General features: G+C 41.3%; 2 protein-coding genes across 4 annotated transcripts in view; both read right to left on the minus strand.

The window, feature by feature from the left end:
• Positions 1-17: 17 nt before the first annotated feature.
• Positions 18-7,772, minus strand: snx24 (sorting nexin 24). 2 transcript variants are annotated; one of them, XM_037117412.1, is made up of 7 exons: positions 7,574-7,772; positions 5,390-5,473; positions 4,080-4,184; positions 3,711-3,805; positions 3,533-3,562; positions 3,264-3,328; positions 18-2,633 (listed from the first exon to the last, which is right to left on the minus strand). In XM_037117412.1, exons 1-7 carry the CDS (start codon positions 7,640-7,642, stop codon positions 2,563-2,565), a joined length of 519 nt encoding a protein of 172 aa, XP_036973307.1. In that variant the 5' UTR covers positions 7,643-7,772; the 3' UTR covers positions 18-2,562. The 2 variants fall into 2 exon arrangements, with proteins under 2 accessions (XP_036973307.1, XP_036973308.1); XM_037117413.1 differs by lacking the exon at positions 7,574-7,772 and adding an exon at positions 5,588-5,747.
• Positions 7,773-9,245: 1,473 nt separating this feature from the next.
• loxa (lysyl oxidase a) overlaps positions 9,246-22,184 on the minus strand; it is a 33,230-nt gene continuing 20,291 nt past the window's right edge. The window contains exons 1-7 of one of the 2 annotated variants that reach the window (XM_037116256.1): positions 15,678-16,635; positions 13,869-13,977; positions 13,233-13,370; positions 11,963-12,119; positions 10,158-10,253; positions 9,898-10,013; positions 9,246-9,802 (exon numbers count right to left, since the gene is read on the minus strand). In XM_037116256.1, coding sequence (XP_036972151.1) covers positions 9,796-9,802; positions 9,898-10,013; positions 10,158-10,253; positions 11,963-12,119; positions 13,233-13,370; positions 13,869-13,977; positions 15,678-16,329 — 1,275 coding nt within the window. In that variant the 5' untranslated portion in view covers positions 16,330-16,635 and the 3' untranslated portion in view covers positions 9,246-9,795. Of the gene's footprint in view, positions 9,803-9,897; positions 10,014-10,157; positions 10,254-11,962; positions 12,120-13,232; positions 13,371-13,868; positions 13,978-15,677; positions 16,636-22,184 lie in introns of those variants that run through there. The other variant, XM_037116257.1, reaches the window with a different exon arrangement.

Consider the following 22,184-nt stretch of genomic DNA (forward strand, 5'->3'; position numbering starts at 1 on the left):
TAAAAATCAACTCAAGGTTTGTGGAAATAATGAATTTTATTGGTGTCAGTATTTTACATAGCGTTCATCTTAAAGTGCTACAGTTGAATTCCAGTGTTCACTGTAGTTTGACATTATGGCACATTAAATGAGACTTTTCACACAGAGCACAAACAAACAGTACAATGTTACACCATATAAATACATACAAATCTACAAGATGGATCTCTATGAAATGATTTACTTTGTTAAAACAAAATCATGATCAGTTTAGTCGAGGTTAATCGCTAAGGATTAATTTAATTCGTTATAAATATGTCGTCACTGTGCTGTAGTGAAGGTCCAGTCACATATGGAGTGTTGCGTCACCAACTGCTGCCCGAGAAGTGACGAGCGACATTTCACAAAAAGCTGAATCATTTCAAGTGATGGTTTGCAAGTCAACAGAAAAGACAATTTGTATTTTGCGTCATATTGCACAGTGCTCGACTGGTTCTAAATCTCAAGTCACAATCTCTGTTTTCACAAATGCTCTGCAAAACAAAAGCACACGTTGCATCCCTCTAGGTGATGGGTGACTAAGCCTCTAAATCACCACATATGAAAAACTGCCGTTCTATATTAAGTGTAAATTCAACTGTAAATGAAGTGGGACTGTTTTAGTGTTACATACTGGCCTTTAAGAGGTGTAATCAGAAGCCTTTCATTCCTGCTAGTGTACGCAAATCAAACATGATTAATCACATGATGTAGTGAGATGTGTTTCGGCGTTAATTTAATGATGATAAAATAATTAGAGTCGACAATATTTTAATAATGACTGGAGCTATTTCCAAATGTGGGTTTTGTCCTCTCAGGATGTTGTGTAGGGTTTAAACCTTGTGATTTGTTCAGACAGGCCCAACTGAAGTTCTCCCAAATCCTTCTCTTGAAAGGGGACTCCACCAATTTCACACTTCAAAGTCTGTTTACAGGTCTACTGCACACGTAAAAATAAGTTGAATAAAGTTCGTCGTGGCTCCAGAGGGAGCTGTGCGAAATCTGATAAATTGCCTAAAGTTACTCGAGTCAGTGTCAGGTGGCGCTAAAGACTTTGAAAATTAAATAAAATCAGGCTGTGTGGAGTTAGAAAGAAGTGAGGTCACCACTCATCTGTAGGCTGCTCCACATCTCAGCATGAGGCTGAATGCATGACCAAACTGTTGATGGTCAAATTGCACTGTGGGTAGTGTAGGCGGCAGGTTTAAAGAAGCAGTAACAATTTTTGATATTGGTCCAGTTTTGAGTGAGAGCGTGCCAGCCTGCACCTGTGAAATGGGCTGCGATGTAATCCCTTCGGGCAATTGCTCACCATCAAAGTGCTTGTTTTTGCCACCGACTCAGACTGTTATTTTTAAGTGTCTGACAACATTATGGAAAGGATTCCCACAGAGTCAGACCTCTCATTAACCAAAAAAAAAGCTGCTGTTCCTCTTGTGAAAATCCACCAGACTCCATTTGCAGAAACAGTAATTCTTTCATCATAAAAAACACTTCATTCAAACCCATCGGAAAGCCTTAATTCACCGTGTCGGATGGGAAAATATTGGGAGAGGAGCGAGAGATCCAAGAAGCAGCTGCGTGCCCAAAACCTCTGAGCTGCTCGTCCAGTAGCTCTTCACTAGCACCACTTTAAAACACTGTACTACCCCTTCACACAAATCTGTTGCTCAATTTAAAAAAAAGAAAAAAAAAGAAAATCCACCTCACTGCCACATCCAACAGCTCAAATAATCTCCACCCCAACATGTGGCACGTATCTGTCATCTCCACCAGAATGCAGCCTTGGACGCGCCCCACACGGCTCTCCCTCACATGGCTCGATGAAAAGCCACAGTGCTGCTGCTGCAGAGGGAGTGGCAGCTCCCTGTTGGCAGGTTGTGTTCCAGCACCACACTCCTGCCCTGTGCTCTGTGCGTGCAGGCCTGTCATTATGCAGCGGCCATTCACAAACTTCCTAAAAACTCTCTCTATCAAAAAAAAACAAACAAACAAACAAAAAACACTTCAGGTCTCCCCTACGTTCATCTTCTTCTTATTTGTATCTCCAGTCGACCCTGTTTGTTTACTTCACCTGTTACTTTCTTCAGAAAGAAGCATAACACAAGTTAATGTGTTGTGATGATTTCATTTTTGAAGATTATAATCATCTCATTCTTTCGAATCTGATGCCAGGAAACATCTGTTGCTGCCCAGCCGAACTCTTTTACATGTTGTTACAATTCATTGCACACAAGTGGGATTCAAATCCACTGAAATGTGGGTCAGTATTGTTTATTTTAAGCACAGCTGGTGCAGAGGTTACTGGGTGTAATACTAATGGTTGCTTTTTAAAAAATGAAGTGCCAGTGCTCTATTAGGGCATCCCTTTTTTTCCCCTCCTTTTCTGTTTGTTTTAAGCTTTGGAAAATGTAAATGAGGCTCAGTGTGTAACATGTTATGTTCTTCTCGATGCACACCTAAAATGGTGCAAAAAAAAAAAAAAAATGTATATAAGGAGCGCCCGTATCATAGCGACGTGCCCTCAGGTTCAGCTCTGCAGCTCTACCTCGGTTGAAGGTCCGGGTAGAAAACTCCATGTATCACGCCTTCGATCACAACATTTGAAAATGTATCTGAAAGTGAAGAAAAAGGAAGGTTTTTGAGGGGAATCATTTTTTTCATGAGCCACAACCTATTTTGCATGTCTTCTTTTAGACCAGTGGAAAGAAAACATCCAAAATACACATTTAGGTGTGTAAATATAATTGCCTTAATGTAAATAATCGACTGGGGAAGTGATTTGTGTCATTTCTAGCCTTTCTACCTGTAGTGTCTGGTTTTAAATGGGCTCTATGTAACAATTTGTAGAAATTCACATTTTAATGGCGTTTTTATTGGCTATATGTGAGCGGATTGTAACGTAACATAAAAATTGACGCCTTCTGAGTCTCTCTGAGCATACGGTTGCTATACAAGCCTGTGGACGATTTGTTTAAGTTGCTGCTGAACTGTTTTTGACTGAATTCTCTGTGAAGGACTCAGGTCGGGTTTCCCGCGACAGTCTTACGGATGTTGGTTGGTTAAGAAAGTTGGCTTAGAAATTAAGTCTGCACACATAAATGACCAGCTTCCAGCCCCAGAAGTTTAACAGAGAAGATTACCAATTCATGCCGAATTAATAACAAATCTTTTCAACTTTGCTACAAGAACAATGTATCAGGCTGGATATTTTGTGACATTATGCAGAAGTGTCCTGAACTCACCGTTGGCAGAGGGCAGCAGGAACGGGTCCCTCAGAAACAGCAGGACCGGCTGGTGTGAAAGTTTACTGAAAAGAGTCCAAAAAGGAGAAGTGAGACGGTTTGTGGGCGGCAACAGGCTGCATTCAAATTAACAGGATGGAGAAATGCTGGTGGGCAGGTGGCGTCACTGATGTGTGGGGTGAAGTTCAGTGCAGGGCAAACAGTGACACAAAACGGTGCAAAACAAATAATCTCTTTCATCCAGTAGTTTTAAAACAAAAACGACTCACCTGGATCCCTCTGATTCTGTATCGAATGACCTTAGAGAAGAAAAACAGAAGTTAAGCCACATCGTCTTTTCAGCAGTCTGGGAACAAACTCGCCCACGGATTGAAAAAAACAAAACAACTAAGAAATCATGCCACATTTGCTCTTTTACTTCATAGAAAACCTTCAGTTTCAACTCACCCACAGCTTTCTGTTTTTGGCACTGAAGGAAAATGGCGGATATTCAGGAAATCCAGGAATATCTTTGGAAGGACCCCATTTTCCATAATTATAGTCTGACAAAAACAGACAAAACAAAAGCAAATTACAACGTGCACACGGCGCGGCCGTACACAGCTGAAGTGACCCGCGTGACCTTTTCTCTGGTGAGCGGTTGGAGTTTGTTTAGCCTCCCTACATCTGTACTGCAGTTTGTCTGTTTAATTTGGGTTAGACACAATTTGTATTTGGTAAAAAGTAGACAGGACAGTGACTTTATATACATGGAGAAATGCTGAAGCGTCTTTATCTGAAGTGAAGAGAGTGAAGAGTGAGGGTGTGTCAGATTACCTGCAGGTAGAGCTCCAGACCATGTCTCCTCTGCTCCAGGACTTTGGGAACCCAGTTTCTGACATGTTTAGAAGGCATCTCAGGTGGCTTTATGCTCTTCTTTAGCTACAGGGATTAAAATACACCATTAGATAATAAACATGACAGATCAGGTAAGACAGGCCGTACTTTGGCACACTGACTGTCTACAAGATGTCAAAAAATTCACATCACAAATTCCCCCGAGCGAAAAGTGATGTCTTCAGATGGATTCTTCTGTCCAACCAACAGCCCAAAACCGAGAGACCCTTCTTTCATTGTAATAACTTAAAAATAAAGGCAGGAAAGTCTGAAGCTGGAACCAGAATTTTGATTGGAAATAAGTGAAATTATTATCTATTATTAAAATCGCTGGAGAGTTTCATTGGCCTGCCATATGTTTCTGGTGAAAAAAGAAAAACTGATGTTTAAAAATTCTCTTTAAATATGTAGGATCCCGATTAAATAATTATTTGACATAATATGACAACAGTGGGCAGAGTGACAGAGCACAGAGAGGCTGAGTGGCCCACCATGACTTTCTGGTTTTGGCCCTCTGATGTAAAAGTCTGTGCACCCCGGCTCTAGGGGAAACGTCAGGGGGTCACTAATGTCATTAAGGTTCATCCTCTGGGCACCATGAATGTCCTCCTGTGGATGCTGACAAACTGAAATAGAGCTATGCTGCTAGCATGACTAAAATCAATAACGATGGGTCTGTTACGTTCAAGTGTCCCATGAAGTCCTGACAGTGAGCGAACACGAAGAGCACCACAGACCCTGAAACTGAGGCACATAAATGGAATTCAGCCATTATTCATTTTAGCATTTACCCCTTTTCCTGCTGTGACACGCACAAAAAGTTCACATCAAATAAACGGTGGATTATTGAGCAAGTCGGGAAGAGGAACTAGCACGTGAATGTGGTCAACCGCCAACCAGTAGAGAGCCCATTCACAGTTTACTTGTTTCCTTTTTATGTTTTGTGACACACACACTTTAATCCAATCAGACCTTAAACTAAGGGTTTAGTTACCAATTAATGTCTGTATTTGTTTATTTGACTACGAAACTGTTTAGTCTCTAAAAGCCCAGATGGATCCAGTTAATGATGACCAGAGGGAAAGTTCACATTAAGTTATTCAACCGTCTGTCAATTAATTTTCTAGAGATTTGTCTGTAAACTATTAGATTTCCATTTACCAAAGATTACAGACTTAAACACTAATTCTGAACTCGTGAGAAAGGAGGAAATAAATGATTGTAAACCAGGGGCTCGCACCAAATCTCACCATTTTATGCAAAGTGTGGAATTCACTGTAGCGTTTCTCGACCGTGTGCTGTCTGCCGTTCATCAACACGTCAATCCGGAACACCTAAAAGAAAGGAAGACAGTAAGCATGACTCTTGGGAAAAAGGAGTGAATTCTGTGGTTGAGAGTCAGTTGACAGAATCACAATTTATCAGCACAGCTCATCGGCCAAACTCGCCTCCTCCCAGTGACTGGAGCGGTCAGTTAAAGTCTCCATGTCAGCTAGTTACCGACAGGAAACATCTGGCTCCTCTGTAAGTGAAAGCTTCTCATACAGTTCAAGTTAACATCCCTAAACAGACTTCCCTCTATCAGCTGCGTTCTTCCGTCAAAGTTGCAGATGCTGCATAAACACTGACGCACTAGGGCAGCGTTTCAAAAAAGAGGAAATCCACTCATTAATGATGGCAGTGACGTTACTGCAATTCTGGACAGGCAACATGAACACGTGCCTCATCTCCCCATGACGGAGAGCAAACACGTAGACCAATCATTTACAAATCCTGGAACAGTTCAGGGAGTTTTAATCTGCCTTGACATCAACAAACTACAATAAATAGTTGTTTTCTTTTAGGTCTTTTTTGTAAATGTCATTGTAGAAATTCAGTATTTCCACTATCAGTTACATTCATTCATTCACAGCAGGTTGCAAACTCAGTTTATTTGTAATAAATGTGGAATTTAAAAGAAACATTTAAACATTTTGGGAAATATAGCTTGTTGTTTTCATGCAGTAAATGTGACACTGATGTCAGAAGTTGGTTTATTTATCGTAGCATTAAGATCAGAAGGAGCAACAAAGAGCTGGCATGACGTCAAGACAGCAGCAAGTGTATCTCCAAAAACTTTTCAACAAATCCTTTAAAATTTGGGAAAAAAGAGGAGAAATTTGGAGTAATGTAAGACATAAAGTCTGCTTTGAAATCTAGAAATTTGAAAGACGTGCTAGTTTGTCATTTTGTATCTTAACAACCAGAAAAATGTATTTTTTTTATTTTAGTTTATATGAAACTCAGCTTGTTACCTCCCTAAGGAGGTTATGTTTGCCTGTGTCTGTTGGTTGGTTGGTTTGTAAGCAGGATTTCACAAAAACTATTGAACAGACTTCCATTAAACTTAGATGTAGGATGGGTCACAGCCCAGAACAGACCCCATTAATATCTGGTGTGGATAAAGGGATGGAACTTCTGTAGTGCGAGGTAGGGTGTTTTTTTTTTTTGAAAAATTAACAACATCTTCGTTAATTGTATGTTATGTATGGATCATTAGCCTTATTTAAGTGGCTGGTATTTATGAGTAAGTGCAATTTGATGCGAATCCTAAACAAAATCCAGATCTGATGGATTTAAATGTTTCATTTCATGCAAGGTGAGGCTTGATTGAATTAAAGGGAACTGTCGGGACAACTGAGTGCCATTCTAGTTATTCCTATTGTTTATTCTATCTAATTGAATAGCTCAAGCTAAACAAATACAGCCACTAAAGTTGTTCAAATTAGGGTCAAATAAGAGAAGCTACTGAAAAGATTATGAGGAAAGTGGTCTTGTGTTTTTGGAGGTTGGGTGAAGACCTAAAAGTCTGTGTCTCATTTCAACACCAATTAGCTGGTGTACCCCTTCAGATTGAAATTTATGGGGGGAAACATAGTTTAACAGGCTTATTAACACTTACTGTGAGGTCCCTTATCAAATGAATGATGTTCAAATAAAGAAGTCAGTGTTTATTAGTGTGAAACACCTGGAGACCCTCTGACCCAGAGGACTGGCTGGGTGGGTGGGTGGGTGCACATGCCCAGTGGCTTTAATGACATAAATACGAGACGCTGAATTAAAACCCACAGTTTCAAATCAAAAGTTTTCCCTATCTTGTCACAAGTTTTGGCTCTCTGAAAAATCATCCTTTGCTCGATTTATTCGCTCACTGAAATGTTTGCAGTATCAGAAAACAGGGTGCGTTCAAGGCTGATCTGGGGCGTCGGAACAGCTGATAATATCCAAACAGACGAGACAGCCAACAGAACGATCAGCTTGATGATAAACGTCATGTAGTTTGATTTTTTGGTTCTGTTCAGAGGACACAGAAATGCCTCTGGAGTTAAAATGAGAAACTGATGACAGCAGCAGACAGGCGACAGACACACAGAGGTTATTCCTGAGCAGCTTACCGTGTATCCTTTCTCGATCGAGTTGTTTTCCGAGCGGAACGACGGGATCCAAACCTGGACCGGATGCATTTTGACTCGAAATTACGCGCAGTTTACTGGAAATATTATTAAATCCTATGGTGTACTCACACACATCCACACACATCCACACACACACACACACTGCTGGTGGTTTACTCCGGTTTCTCTGGCAGCCTGATTAAAAAAAAAAAAAAAAAATCACTGGAGTGAAAAAACAAGAACACGGACTCAGTGCTGCCCTCTAGTGGTGCGGAGGGTACTGCGCATGCTCAGGCTGAGATTTTAGTTTCCACATTAGTATTAAATAATTTAATAAATAACAAATTACGCTATGTTAATACACTGAGCAGAAATATAAACATAACCTAATATTTTTTTAAATAAAATGTTTGTTTTTTTTAAATCTTCAAACACCACTAGTTATTTATTAGAATAGAATACGACTCATAATTTATTTAATGATTAAATTGTTTTGTTGGACTTTATTATTATTTCATTAGTGTTTTAGTTTTAAAACGTATAGTATAAAGTTGTATAAGGTCTGTTGTTATACTGCATGTTATCTGGTAAATTACCTCCAGTGATGTCACTCAGTGGTTGTTGCATTATGGGTAATGAAGGCACCAAGACTCAACTTATCATGATCAGAACCACAGACAGCAGCTTCTTTATTTCATGCATTCCTCTTCCTTTTCAAATCTGGTGCCTACATTACCCACAACACAACTGCAAACATCACTGGAGGGAATTTATCTGATTAAATGCAGTTTTTCTCTGGATCCAAAAAACACTTTGTATGTTGATGAAGGTTCTCAGTCATCCAGGTCATGGACAAGTTACCTAACTATGACTTCAAGGAACTGAAACATGTCCAGTTGCTAACGATAGAGCACTGAGAAAAACACTTGATACTACTTTTTTTTCTTCACATATGCAGTTGTTCCTACCAAGTAAGCACACTTTAAAATTGGTGGACTTACCATTTAAGCTATCTAACTGAAAGTGACCTAGCCAAATAAACTAGCTAGGCTTGGCTGTTGGCTGGCAGTAAACTGGACATCGCCGTTAAGTTTTCTCAGCAGCGTGGGAATTTGTTCCTCAGAGAAGCACACAAAACCCTGCGAAGAGAAAAGGACAGACCGTCTTTCTCTTTGTCCGCTCTGGCCAACAGGAGCTAGGTAACAAGGCTAACACCGTCTCCTCACTTTGATGCTAAATAATAATCCAGCTAGCTAGGTAACTTGCTCAGTTTATTCTGCACATGTAAATGAAATGCTAAATCACTAGGGTACCTGTATATTCCAAAAAAAATTTAGGGTTCCTCTTTCTCAAAAGTGAGAATTTGCTTCTTTTAATGTTTAATTTAGGCTTATATCACAATGTTTCCTCGGGGGGCTCTGGGAACGTGAGCACCTTATTTTCAAATGACACAGCCTTTTATTTTTAAATAGTGCATTTTTCACAAAAATATAATCATGATCTACAAAGATAATAACCATTAGTTTGTTGCTTTACTTTTATATTCACTTTAAAAAAAATGTTTTTATGTCTCATGGTGTGTTTATGATTCAGTATGTGTGAGTGTGTGGAAACGACAATAAGACAGAAGAAACAAGAAACAAGACAAGACAGAATGGAAGTCACTTAAAACTGATGATCTAAAAAAGTGATTCAATATCACAATGTTTTATTCAACTAAGATTCACCAAAAGCCCTGGAGTAAAGAGAGTTTCTCCCATTGCTTATAAATAAAACATTTTCCTTTATACAACTGGTTCACTTTAAATTTCGTGATATAAATGATACTGACTTAACAAGGAGAGCAAGCTGGTTTATGTTCGTATTTAGCTTCCAAGTTTCGTGGATTTTAGTCTTTAACCATCTTACATGTGGTATGAAATACAAGCATACAGAACAATGTATAAGAAGTTAGGAATTAAAATTATCCCATGAGATAAGAGAAAAAACAAAGATATACTTAGTAGTATAGTAAGGAGAAAAAACTGCTTTCCACCACAAGCAAAAGACACCATGGCTACTTTCTTTTTTGTTTTGTTTTGTTTTTTTTTAAAATTGGGAGTACATTAAATCATAAACCTCACTAACAGTTTAAAGTTTATTTCATGATGTTTTAAATGTTTTTTAATATGCAGTCCTCTTCACTGTCATTAACAGAGCGTGCTGTGAATGACTGTCATCTCTTAATACCTGGATATAGAGAAAAGAACACAAACATGATAAGGATTATTGGACCACACCAGGAATGTCAAATAAATGTTTGCCACATGACACGCGATACTTACGATGACATGTGACAGCCTGACACGTGGGCGTAGTTGCCATCGTAGCGCACATCACAGCGCACGATGTTGTTGCTGTAGTCACTTTCTGGGACCTGATAGTGTGGATTTACACTGACCTGTGGAGAACAACAAGATATAACATACATACAGCAAAATACACATTTAGGAAAAAGAAATCAATAACACAGCTCGAAAATAAACGGTTTAGACTCGATGACTACTTCGATGTTACTCTTCTAAATGTCTCATCTGGTACAAACCTTGAGGATGTAGGATCCAGGTTTCACATCTGTTATGTCAATCCACTGGCAGTCGATGTCTGCGTTGTAGGTATCAAAACATCCCGGGCTCAGGCCCTGAACATTGGACAGCATCCATATGAAACATTTTACATACAAACAGACTTCGACTGTATAATATCGACAATATAAGGCCATTTTACATTTACAACACTTAATATAACTTAAACAAAGACTCGCTTTCACAGCAATTTAATATCTTGTGTAAAGAATAAAAGTCATGAAACAAACAGTAATTCATTGTTAAAACTGTTTGTATCTGAGGGGTGTTGTTGGATGAAACTACAACAAAAAAAGAGGTACTGAGGAAAAAAAAAGAGAAAAACAGGATGGAAAAGGAATTCATGTCGTAAACGACTGATCACGGACATTCAGGCAGGTGGGTTCATCTTGCAGGAGCAATGGAAAATCATTAATCACCATCACCACTGGCTCATGCAAAAAGGAAATACTGAAGCTGTTTCTCTGAACGACTGCTCCTTCAGTAACAGAGCACTTGTTTTCCTGCTTTTAAGGGGGGTATGAACCAAAATACGACAACCAGGACATTCAATAGAAAGCTGTTGCTGTTCAAAAGCTGCTGTGTTCATATATATCTGTCAAGGTGGAGTGGCTTTTGTTTTCCCACAACAATATCTCACAGATGGCATTTTGACTGTTCACAGTGGGAGAAGCACTCATAGTGGTTTGATCCAGAACTACCGGGAGTTTTACATTGTTGCTTTTTTAAGCTAACATGAGCTAACTGGCTATTCATCTGGCCTTGCTTGAAACGGTCCAGTACAAAACACCCTGTAAAAACAATCTGCTGGCGAAGTTTTTGTTCAGTAGTGAGCTGGAGACGTGCTGGTTGGCATGTTGTGTTACCACTGGAGAAAGCCAGGCTAACTGTTTCCAGTCTTAGTGCTGAGCTCAGCTGAAGTGACAGACATGAGAGCAGTAGATATCATCTCATCTACTCTGCGCCATAAAGCAAGTAAGACTGTTTCCCAAAATGTTGAACATTTGTTTCACAGGTCTACTGTAGGAGTTAGAGGCATATAGCGGTGGGGTTGTGAAATGAAACCAACTGGACACCCCTCGTCTTATGCTCCCTTGCCCTCTGTAGAACCAGTCTTGTGTTTGTCTGTTCTGGGATACTGTAGGAACATGGTGGTGCAACATGGTGGAAGGAACACTCTGTTTGGAGAGTAAATATATAAGGCCCATTCTAAGCTAAAAAAAGCAACACTAAAAAAGATGTAAACACAACGGTAACATATTATAACCTTATGAGGCTGAACATGTAGTTGCTTTTGTTAGCTTAGAGTGGAAGCTACGTTTATATTAGTTTGTGTGTCTCTCTGGCCACCCAATGACTATGAGTCCAATATTTAGTCTCCTTTTAGCTCTAAGTTTGGTCTCCACCAATTCCTGATGAAGAACTCTGGCTCTTCAGCTGCTAAATGCTGCTCTGTGTTCAGGAAGTAGTTGCTAACTTTGTTTGTCTGCTGTTTGGTGCTGAGCAGGCAGCACACAGTGGGATATGTTGCTGAAAATAGCTGCCTGCCATGTTAGGAAGATGAGAGCAGTGAGACTGAACCAAAACAAAGAGCTGAAAAAAGCAAAACTCATGAAAGCTGCAGAATCAGGAGTCGATTACTTTCTCACCATGAGCGACACCTTTTACATACAGGAAGTCACGTGATCTATTGTTAATATACTTTTTTTTCTGAAAGCAGCCTTAAAGAGAATAACAACAACATTTCCACAGTTAACTTTGAGACCTGGGTGTGTGCAGTGCAGGCAAATCGCCTGTAGTAGCCATAGTCACAGGAAGTGTCCTCCAGGCAGAAGCTGGCCTTGTGGCCCTCAGCCATCTGGTGGTGGGTGTTGGCGTCCAGCAGCTCGTAGTGGCTGAACTCATCCATACTGTGGAAGTGCCTGTGGATCGGACGCAACAGTGTTCAACAACATTTTTAATCTTAACCGATCGAGTTCCACATCAACCAGCCACTGTCTATCATGATGAGACCGACCAGGAACTGCTTTTGTTCCTGAGCGCCGATTCACATTTAAGTACATTTTGTTGGATATTTCTCAATGTTCAAACGGCTGCAGGTCACTGTGACTGAAAATATCACAGGTTTTTATTTTATTCATAATGCACATGTAGAATTGCAGTGAATCTGAATCTGCATTCATTCCATTATCTAAAAGAGCGTTTGTTTAATGAGTCAGAAATAGATTTAGGTAACTTTAAAAACATCCATACAGTCTGCATCAACAGTGGATTGGATCTCTGCCAAATGTGCCCCATACTTGGGATTAGCACAGTGGACTGGTTGTCTCACAACATAACTATGGACTGAGGTAGTCTCTGTACAATCAAGGAAAACTAGGCTGTTTTCCAAAAACTCAGTAAAGGCACAGAAATAGCTGCGGTTTTCCTTTTTGGCTCATTTTCCTTAACCCACACAATTTCATTTTACAATGTCTGGCTTTGCAGATGTAAATTAACTGAATTTAAAGGTCATGCGAAGTTCAGTCACATCACATCTTTTGAAAGCCCAGAGCGGGTTTTAAGTTTTTATGCTGCGACTGTAAATGTCGCAAAAAAAAATCTTGGACAGCCTGAACATACAAATAAAACTTGTGTTGAGATGTCAGTCCTCATATCAACAGTCATAAAACAGCCAAGAAAAACGAACCAAACAGCCAAAAGTAACACAACTGTGGTTCAACAGGGGGTGCCATACCACAACTACACACTGGAAAAGACAATAGAAAGAAACAATTGATTGGTTATATTTGAAACTGATTAACAAAACAACAACACATATCTGAGTTACAATATGTGAAGAAAGTGCTGCCCACAATCAGAGCAGAGTAGTCCACGTCTGGTTTATATGTTCGTGCATGAAAACGTTACACAAATGACTTTAATTGGTGCCAGTGTGTCAGCTGGTGAGAGGAGATGACTCACAGGGACAGCCACAAGTCACAAAGACTCCTGAGATGGTGAGGTGGACAGCACTGACATGACATTATACTCACTGGTGACAGCTGTGCCACTCCCAGGAGTAACGTGGCCTGTTGGGGAGGAAGTCTGCCGTCCCCTGGTTCTTGACTCTTTGAGGGAACCTCAGCAGCATACGGGTGTCATAGTCTCTAACGCTTGACCTATAGGCTGAGCTGCAAAGCGCAAAAATAAGAGCGTAAGTTTGCAGGAAAAACAAAAAAAAAAAAAAAGCGTACGTAATTTATGGACATAACTACGTCATTAAGATTGCTCTTCCCACTGCATGCCCTCCCCTGAGCAGAGCAGACTTTCGGTGTCTGAGTGAAGGCTGCCTGTGTGTAAACAGTGGGTGGAAAAATAGTTTGAAGACACGTGGTTTGTTTGGGTTTAAGTTTTCGATAATGTGTTTACCATTCGTGCTTTCTCCCCTCGGGACAGACTGTGATTAAACTTTACAGAAGTCCTCCGCTCCACCCCTTCTCCACCATCAGCGGCAGGATTCGGTTAATTTTACCTCATGGTTCCACTGGGCAGCCCTCACCCACAAACACTTTTAGCTGGCTGTTATGGCTCAAAGCTCTCTGAATCACACTGAGACTTGGCTGCAAAACCTGCTTTTTTTTTTTTCTCCTTCTCTTTCTCCATGCGGATAAGTTCTGACAGCGCTCTACCTTGACAAACAGTTCTCCTCAGCTGCACATCTCAGGTTGTACATCGGGACCCTCTGGACATATGCAGCGGCTTGAATGTAGTACGCGTCGGGCACGAGATCGGGCAGACCTAGAACAACAAAACAACATTAGAGGACCGATAATAGCTAAAAATCACAGTAAGTGAAGTTAATAAATAAAGACTTTTGCTGATGGCAAAATAGATATAAGTATGCAGGAACTGACAGTCAAATAGAGAGAAGATAGTAAGTCAAGGCTGGACAATATGTAAGGGATAATGCCTGACGATGCATTGCCATACATTCATTTCTCAAAATGCATCATTCCACTTATACCCTCTTGTATTGCCTCACACCGCCTGTCTCTCGACCAAAAGGCTGCACTTGAACACACCATAAACCTTTTGTTCTGATCAAGCAACATTTGACTCCACTCTCACTAATATACAGTAGTTGCTTCTAATGGAGAAATTGTCTGACTTTGGATATCGATACATCACGATACGGCATAAGTGTTGTCTTTCCCTGGTTTTTCACAATGACAATCTAATTACATCACTGTACCTGAAGGTAAAGTGATGTCATTTTCTAAACTTACAACTGCGGCATTTCAACGAGGTGACAAGGAATCTTGCAACTGTGCCGGCTGGTATCAAGGAGGCAAGGAGGGACAGTGGTGATTCGAGGGCAAATATTTGCAGGGGTGGGACCTCCAACCAGCGTTTAATCACCATTATGAACCAAAATTATTTTTCTCCAAATATGAATAACATTAAAAACAAAACAACTGAAAAAAGTATTACCAATCAACTTTAATGTTGTCATCATCACATAAAGCATTCATTTTGAGTTTTGGTTTTGTGTCTTTATTGGGGGTTCATGGTTGTCATTGCAGTCCCCGTTTCCCAAATTTCTTGAGGGACCCCTAGAGGCAGTTGTAAAGTCTTCTCCACCTCCAGCAACTGTCAGTAGCCATAGTGGATGTGGGAAGAATCATGCTAAAAGTGACTTTGAATAATGCTGCTGGTCCAGATAATATACCTGGCCATGTACTGGAACAAGTGCCAGTCAGCTCACTTTAAGACTTTTCCCTCCTGCCTCAAGACAGCCATCATCATCCCTGTGCTTACAAAGTCTGCCGTCTACATGACTACCACTCTGGGGCTCCGACAGAAGTGCTTTGAGAAACTGGCTCAGTGCCCCCAAAGGAAACATCCCTGCCAACCTGGACCCTCAGTAGTATGCATTCAGAACCAACAGACCCACAGAGGACGCCATATCTACTGCCCTCCACTCAGTCTTCACACACTAGGACAATGAGAACAGCCACATCAGAATTTATTTAAAATGATCTCCACCATGAAGCTGATTGGAAAACCTAACAGTCAGAGCTTGAGCACCACACTTCCTCACAAATAGACCCCAGACATTTCGGATTGGCATTGACACCTCCTCTACATTGGCAGTCAACACCAGAGCCCCCCCAAGGCTAACTTTGTTGTTTCTCTTTTGTAGCATAAAGGCAGTTAAACTCTGATTTGACACATGACAAATAAAATAACTTTTAACTCTTTTTAACCTTAAATACTTGCCTTTGCCCACTTGGTCATTAAGTCCACATTAGTATTGATAATCTATCAATCGAGATATATCGAGATATATATCGGGTCCCACTCCTTGAAACTGATCATTGACTGATTTCCCCTTTAATAGACCAGAAGCATTTTAGCATCCCAAGCAGCCCTTGATGGTTCGTATCTATCTGACAGACGACTTCAGATGTTGTTCTGAGCACTCTCCACAGCCTTACCGTACTGGTGATCCCTCGTGCCGTACCCGGGTCTCGACCTCGGCCTCGGTCTCTCGTAAACGTCATAATAATTGTAATACGGATTATCGCCATCCATGGATTTGTACGGGTCGTTGTAGGGATCATCGCCGACCATCATGTCTTGTCTCCTGGGCAGAGGCGGACTGACAGTGACTTTGTCCTGGGTGTCATTGGCTCGGCTGCCCCTCTGCGGCTCCGCGCGCTCACCGGGGCGCTCGCGGGGATGCTGGCGGTGCTCGCGCCCTCTCACGAGCCTCTGGAGTGGAGGAGGGAGTCTGCCGGGGCTGGGCGCACCGGACGCCGGCTGCTGCTGCTGCTGCTGCTGCTGCTGCGGACTCGAAGCGTCCTGAGGTCTCACGTTGGCATCACGGATGATGGTGACAGGTCGCGCCTGCACTTGTTCCTGAGGTGCGCCCCTGCGCCTCGGCGGCTGGTACTCCGAGCCCTGGCTTAAAATGCTAAAAATCTTGCCGTTGTGCGACCACTGTAGCGTCTGCCGGAGAGCCGCTCTTTGCTGTTCTCCCTGTTGTGTCCCCGGGCTCCTTTGAGATTGGGCAACTTGCAGGACGAAAACAAAAAAATAGACGCACGCATATGCGTAAAGTGGCGTGCCAAATATGCGTAACCCCATTATGAACTCAATTAAAGGAGATTAAATGTGACAAATCGAATGTATCAAATGAGCCGGGGGTTGCCACTTGCCTTAAAAAAATTTTTTCAGATATCCCTCATATCTGTTTGAAGGATACTCAGTGAGCAGAGGAGAAAAGCTAAGTTTGAATGTATCCGTGTAAACTCATATCGCTCTGCTCCTGCAGACTGCAGTGAGATGATGGTGAGGAGGAGGAGGAGGAGTTCAGCATTTGGAGTTTTCTGACTCTGTTACACAAGTGTGGTGCTGCTGCTCATATAACCACTGGATGGATACGTGATGTCTGATCATGCCCAACCGAGTGTGTTTGATAACTGAACTGTCTGGCCCTCTGGAGAATGTTCATGTGTGTCAGTAACCAACAATGAAAGTTGTTTTCTTAAACACTAAGAGGGGGAAACATATTGCATCGTTTGAGTCTTAACACAAACACAGAAACAGATGTAAAATGTCTTATGAAATCCATCCCACTTAAGTTATGATAGCACATAAACGATATGACCCATTTCCCAGAATCTTCTGTATATTATCTCATTTTTTTCCTTGCTCTGCCAGATCAACAACTTGTCATGATAAATAAGCTTTTTTTTCCCCTTGACTGTGGGATGAACTCCCAACCAAATTGCAACACTCCTTGCCAAACGTCTGCGAGCTCCACTTTCTCATACGAGGATCTCAGAAAACCTAAACATGACTCGTTGATGGCCCTGCGACATCTCCAGCTCTGTCTTGGAAAACCGTCTCCCACAAACCCCCCTCCGCCCCGGCCGCGCCTCAGTCCTGCATGTCTGTGCTGGAGCTCTGCTGACAACGTGAACGCCTCATCACATGCATCGCACAGTAATCTTCTATAAGGTCATAATTAGTCTATTCTGAGCCAAAAAAAACAAAAAAAACAAGATGAGGCTGTGGTGACACGTCTGGTGGCAGACTGATGACCCCCACGCTCCTCTGCTGATAAGTCATCTGCTGCAGGCCAGTCAAATCACTGCCCTGCTGTTATCACTAGAGGTATAATGCACCGTTTGGGAAACTTAATGTAAGGTCTTCATTTTGTTTTTCATCTGTAGAGCAAAAGCAGGAAATTCTTTCTAGTACCGACACAACTGACCACAGGACAGCTGCTGCGAAACCACAGCAAGAGGTCAGAAGGACTTTGCAGTTTCTAAATCACAACGTGAGTCATTGGCTTGAAAACAACACATTTGGACAAGCAATCATGAGCTTTTATGTAGGAGGATGGCGGACTTGCCTTACAAGCTCTACGGTGTTATCTTACAACTTCAGATTGAGATGTTTTGTACAGCATGTGAACAAGCAAACGTCTACAATCACTAGAATTGCTGGTGGAACCTCAAGCGGCCATGTTGTTGATTAGAAACATGAAATGCAATAAGAGAAATTTGTGTTGTGCTTTTTAAGCAGTACTTTATTTATCCAGACCAGTGTTTTTTCTTCCAGGTCAGTCCTGTTTACACTCCTGTAGCAGCTAGGAGGTTAATGTGCCTTGCTCAGGGGCACCCCGATGGTTTCAATGAGTTGTTTTGTTTTACTTTTTGTTGACAGTTTTGTCAGTTCTACAACTAGGGTTGCCAAGTCTGCTTGTTATAAGCAACCTCGGGCTTGTTTTTCAGTAAAGTCGCACACAAATTCTGGTAGTCACGGGTTGTGGTTTCTGGGGTCATGCCCATGTCTCCTGTCTAACAAAGTGAAAACTGCCTGTCCTGATCCATCTACAACCTGTTCCCACCATCCCTCCACTGCCCCACACACAACACAAATGTGAGTGACATTTCAAAGACAAATAACGCCATTATTGTTTTTTTCTAGCTAGTTCGCTTACAATGCCAGGGACGAAGTGGGCGAAATACGGAAATAAATACAGCAAAGACTTGGAGAAGACTCGATTCAACCTTCAGGTGAATGGTTCAAAGGCACTCTGCAAATACTGAATGTGTTAAATACGTACACATCGTGCAGATCTTCTTCAACAACCCAATTCATTTAGCCAACTTGATATGGGAAGTGTAATGATATTATTAAAATCTCTAGTACTGGGTTATGTTACTTTTTTATTGTTAGATGATTTTCTTCAAGTTCCAGAGAGTTAAAGAGAAACAATTTAATTACAAGTATTTAGTATTTTTTTAGATGAATTCTTAAAAACTGATGTGGCCTCTCTTTCTCACATTAGTTTAAATCAACTGTTAGTTTGCTTGTATCAAAGCCAGGTCACTTCTTGTTTTCATAGACCTGTTTGCTTGTTTCTCTCACCAGATCTGGCAACACAGTCCACAGCTGAACAGGCGAGCCTCTGGTCACAAGCCTGCCTCTTTCATGTAAAGCATTAAACTGTTTCACACAGCGGCCATTTTCCTCTGACATCACACCCAGGGTGGGAAGCTTACTGTCGTGCTGCTTTGTCCCATGTTGCAAGTCGTATAAATGTGGGGAATCTGACAGATCATTACAATTTCACCACTTCCTAATTGATCATCAGCTAACAATGCTGTTTGATAGTGTTACACAATACAATAGAAAAAGTGTAAAACAACACTTAAATACTATATATTCAAGCTAAGAAATAAAATGCACTGCAATAAAGCTTTACATATTGTGTAGCCATAGTTTGTTTAGGTTCAGGAAAACATCGTGGTGGATTTCAGAAACCACGTTACTTCTGTAACTTCAGCTATGAACGTTACATACGTCTCTTCACTTACCTAATGTACTTGATGTAACTTAACTACATTATTAGGTCACAATAATTCACCATTGACATTTACTTTCATTCTGGCCACAAACAAAGGCCCTGTCTTTGTTTGACCCAAAATCCCCAAATCCCTGTGCGAACTTGTCACTCTTTATATGATGTCGTCTGACTTCCTTCTTTGTTTCCGTAACAATTATTTACTGCCACTAGAGGTCGCCACTTCATGCAGCACATGTAAAGAGAGCAGCAATATCACACCACTGCCAGTGGACCACCATGGGACCATGTTTCAGAAAATATAGTAAATGGCAAGAGACAAATCCTTTTTTTGATCCCGTTTGAATTTTGCAATTACTTACACGTATGTTGTAAGTGACGTTGTCTTGTGAACCACTCAACAAAAACCTATAGTTGACCTTATAGAGCTGGTTAGCTAGCTAACTCTCCTTTCACATCACCATGGTTGTCAAGGTGGTCAAATTTATTAAGATTTTTACCTTTATTGAGCATTTCTGTGCCAAGTTAACAGCCAAGTTGGTGTTGGTGATGTATATGGGTCGAGACGATATAGTTTACTGAGCAGTCTTGCACAAGACTAAACTGTATTTTAGTATCTTAATGACAAACTGGGATTGTCTTGACTGGCAAAATGATCTTTTGTAAACTGACAAATATCATATGTGTAACTCATTGCACAATTCAAACAGGATTAGGAATGTATTTGTCTCCCTCCACTGACTCCACTTATTTTCCGGAATAAGGTCCCACGGTGCAAACTGAGCGGGGAGGGACTTCATCTCTCTATACGGGTCGTAATCAACTGCTTTCACAGTCGGTCTATATAGTTGTTTCTGATGAGGACAGCCTGTCCAACACACAACTGCAGTGGTCAAAAACTCCACAGGCTGCCTTCAACTTGTTGGTGCAATATTAGGTTATGAATATTTAATGTAACGGAGAAAAATACTTCAGATGAAACTTATCTATAAATCAACACCAACACTTATGATCCAAGTGAAAATCCATTTGGCACCTAACAGCAGCCGAAAAAAAGGAGATCAAGAACCCCAAGCAGACTAAAAATACTTTAAAGTCTGAGAATGGGTTCTATTTAATGGTAGAGCACACTGATTAAGTCACGCTGTAAATTACAGTTAAACCAGTTTGTATTGTTCTTGGACGGCGGAGGGCACACATCATCTCGCAGTCACGTGAGGTTACATTTCAGCTTGTGTAAGCTGGGAGGGCGAATCGGAGCCAAGTGGAGTTATATGAGCTCCTGGAAACGAAGTCTCCCTGCAGACTGGTGTGAGCTGTTCATGAGGTAAAGATAACTGGAGAAATGCTCGACACAGACACTGGATGAGGATGCCAAATGCTCACTAATGTGTGATGTGTCTTTTTTGGGAATAATCAGTTTTTGACGGACATCAAAGTGAAAAGAAGTGAATAAAAGATTTTTCAACTCAGTCAAAAATCTTTCCAAACTGAATCACAGCATCGGCGGTGAAACAGGGCTGTTCCTTTTGTTTCCTGTTTTGTCTTCAGAGATGCCCTCTAGCACAATGGATTTGTTCTCCAGTATAAAACAGCTGATGCACTTTCTGATGATTGTGTTTGTGTTTCGGGGATGACTAACACACACCCCTGTGATTCTGCATACCAACAGTTCCTCCAGAGAGCGAAATCGATGTGTCCCTGTGTTGCCTCTTCTCGCTTCTCTGGAAAACCAGACAGGCAGTCAGAACCAGCTGTACTGGGTCACTGGTGTTTTTTTGCTCGTAATTCATTGAACTTTCTCCCGTGTGCAGAGTACTTTTTCTCTCAAGCGAGGGCAGCACAGTGTTCCCCTCACACAGATCGCAGACACATCTGCAAGGAATTAGCCGAGTTCTTTTGTCCACGTTGCTGGAATTCACCCCCGTTCCTGATTTTTTTTTTTTTTTTTTTTTTTTGGGGCACTCGATTGAGCTGGAAGAATTTGAATAAATCAGCGTCTGCAGTTGCAGGATAAGGAGGAAAAAACAACTCCTGCACGAGACTCATCACTGAGTACAGAGGAAAGAAAAAAAAAGGGTCTCCATCCTTTCATGATGCTAAATTTACCGTAAAACCAACAGCAATTATTCAGTGCCATCACTGAATCAGCATCTGGTGGACATTTGGCACTTTGGCCTACATTTAAGCGTTTACAGCAGCCAGAGCAGATAGATATTTCATTAAGAGAATTTAATTTTTTCTGCAACTTTGGTGGCTGTTTCCTCAAAAAAGAAGAAAAAAAAAATCCTTAAAACGTGCTGAAAAGTCCGGTTTCAGGAGTTTCAGGTTGACAAGATTAGAAAGCTGTCATTTTTTTTTCCCACTTGCGTTTAATTACTCACTCTCATGTCCTCATTATGATCTCATCACGGTGAAACAGGACCACACACATCATGGCGAGGCCCATTTCCTCTAATCTACTCCCAAAACTCCTATATCACATGCCTCTATACTTAAACTCCACAACTTCTATCCCATAACACATCCCTGCTTCTGTTAATCTCCCAGTCATAGCTTTCCCCCTCCACCCATTTGCAAACAGCAGCCTCTTCGAATAAGGTCAGGTTCAGCTCAGCTCAACGCTCGACGACAGAAACAGACAATTCAAATATTTTCTCCTCTTTCATAAATACTGGGTTTCCATTACTCTTGGAGCGCAGAGTTAGAGCTTGCACCGCACACACACACACACACACACACACACACACACACACACTCACACACATGCACGGTCTGGTGGACTACGTGGCACTCTGCACATGCACTATAGACTCAACCAGGAGGAGGAGCACTTCACGAAGACACAGCCCAGCAAACTTTACATTGAGAGATGAGTCGTGGACATGTTCTCCTTCTTTTCACTCCCAGGATGTCGACTCATCCCACAGCCGCAGAGATACGGGGAGACGTCACAGTTAACCCAGTGATAATGAGATTATGAGATAATCATTTCTTTCAGCGGTGATTTAAATGTCTCTTTATTTGCCAAGACATTAACAGAACAAGCTGGGGGAGAAAACATAAATCTCACTATGGGTCGTTGTATTGTGTGGTGGAAGCCTTAAAATTACACTTTCCCACG

This window comes from Acanthopagrus latus, chromosome 12 (genome assembly GCF_904848185.1).
Source record: "Acanthopagrus latus isolate v.2019 chromosome 12, fAcaLat1.1, whole genome shotgun sequence".
In the NCBI taxonomy this organism is placed as follows: domain Eukaryota; kingdom Metazoa; phylum Chordata; class Actinopteri; order Spariformes; family Sparidae; genus Acanthopagrus; species Acanthopagrus latus.

Coding starts and splice junctions, on each gene's coding strand:
- snx24 (XM_037117412.1), bottom strand. CDS start 7,642: ATGCATCCGGTCCAGGTTTGGATCCCGTCGTTCCGCTCGGAAAACAAC. Junction 3,563..3,710: donor CCAAAAACAGAAAGCTGTGG/GTGAGTTGAAAC, acceptor TTCTTCTCTAAG/GTCATTCGATACAGAATCAG. Junction 3,329..3,532: donor ACAGAATCAGAGGGATCCAG/GTGAGTCGTTTT, acceptor GACTCTTTTCAG/TAAACTTTCACACCAGCCGG.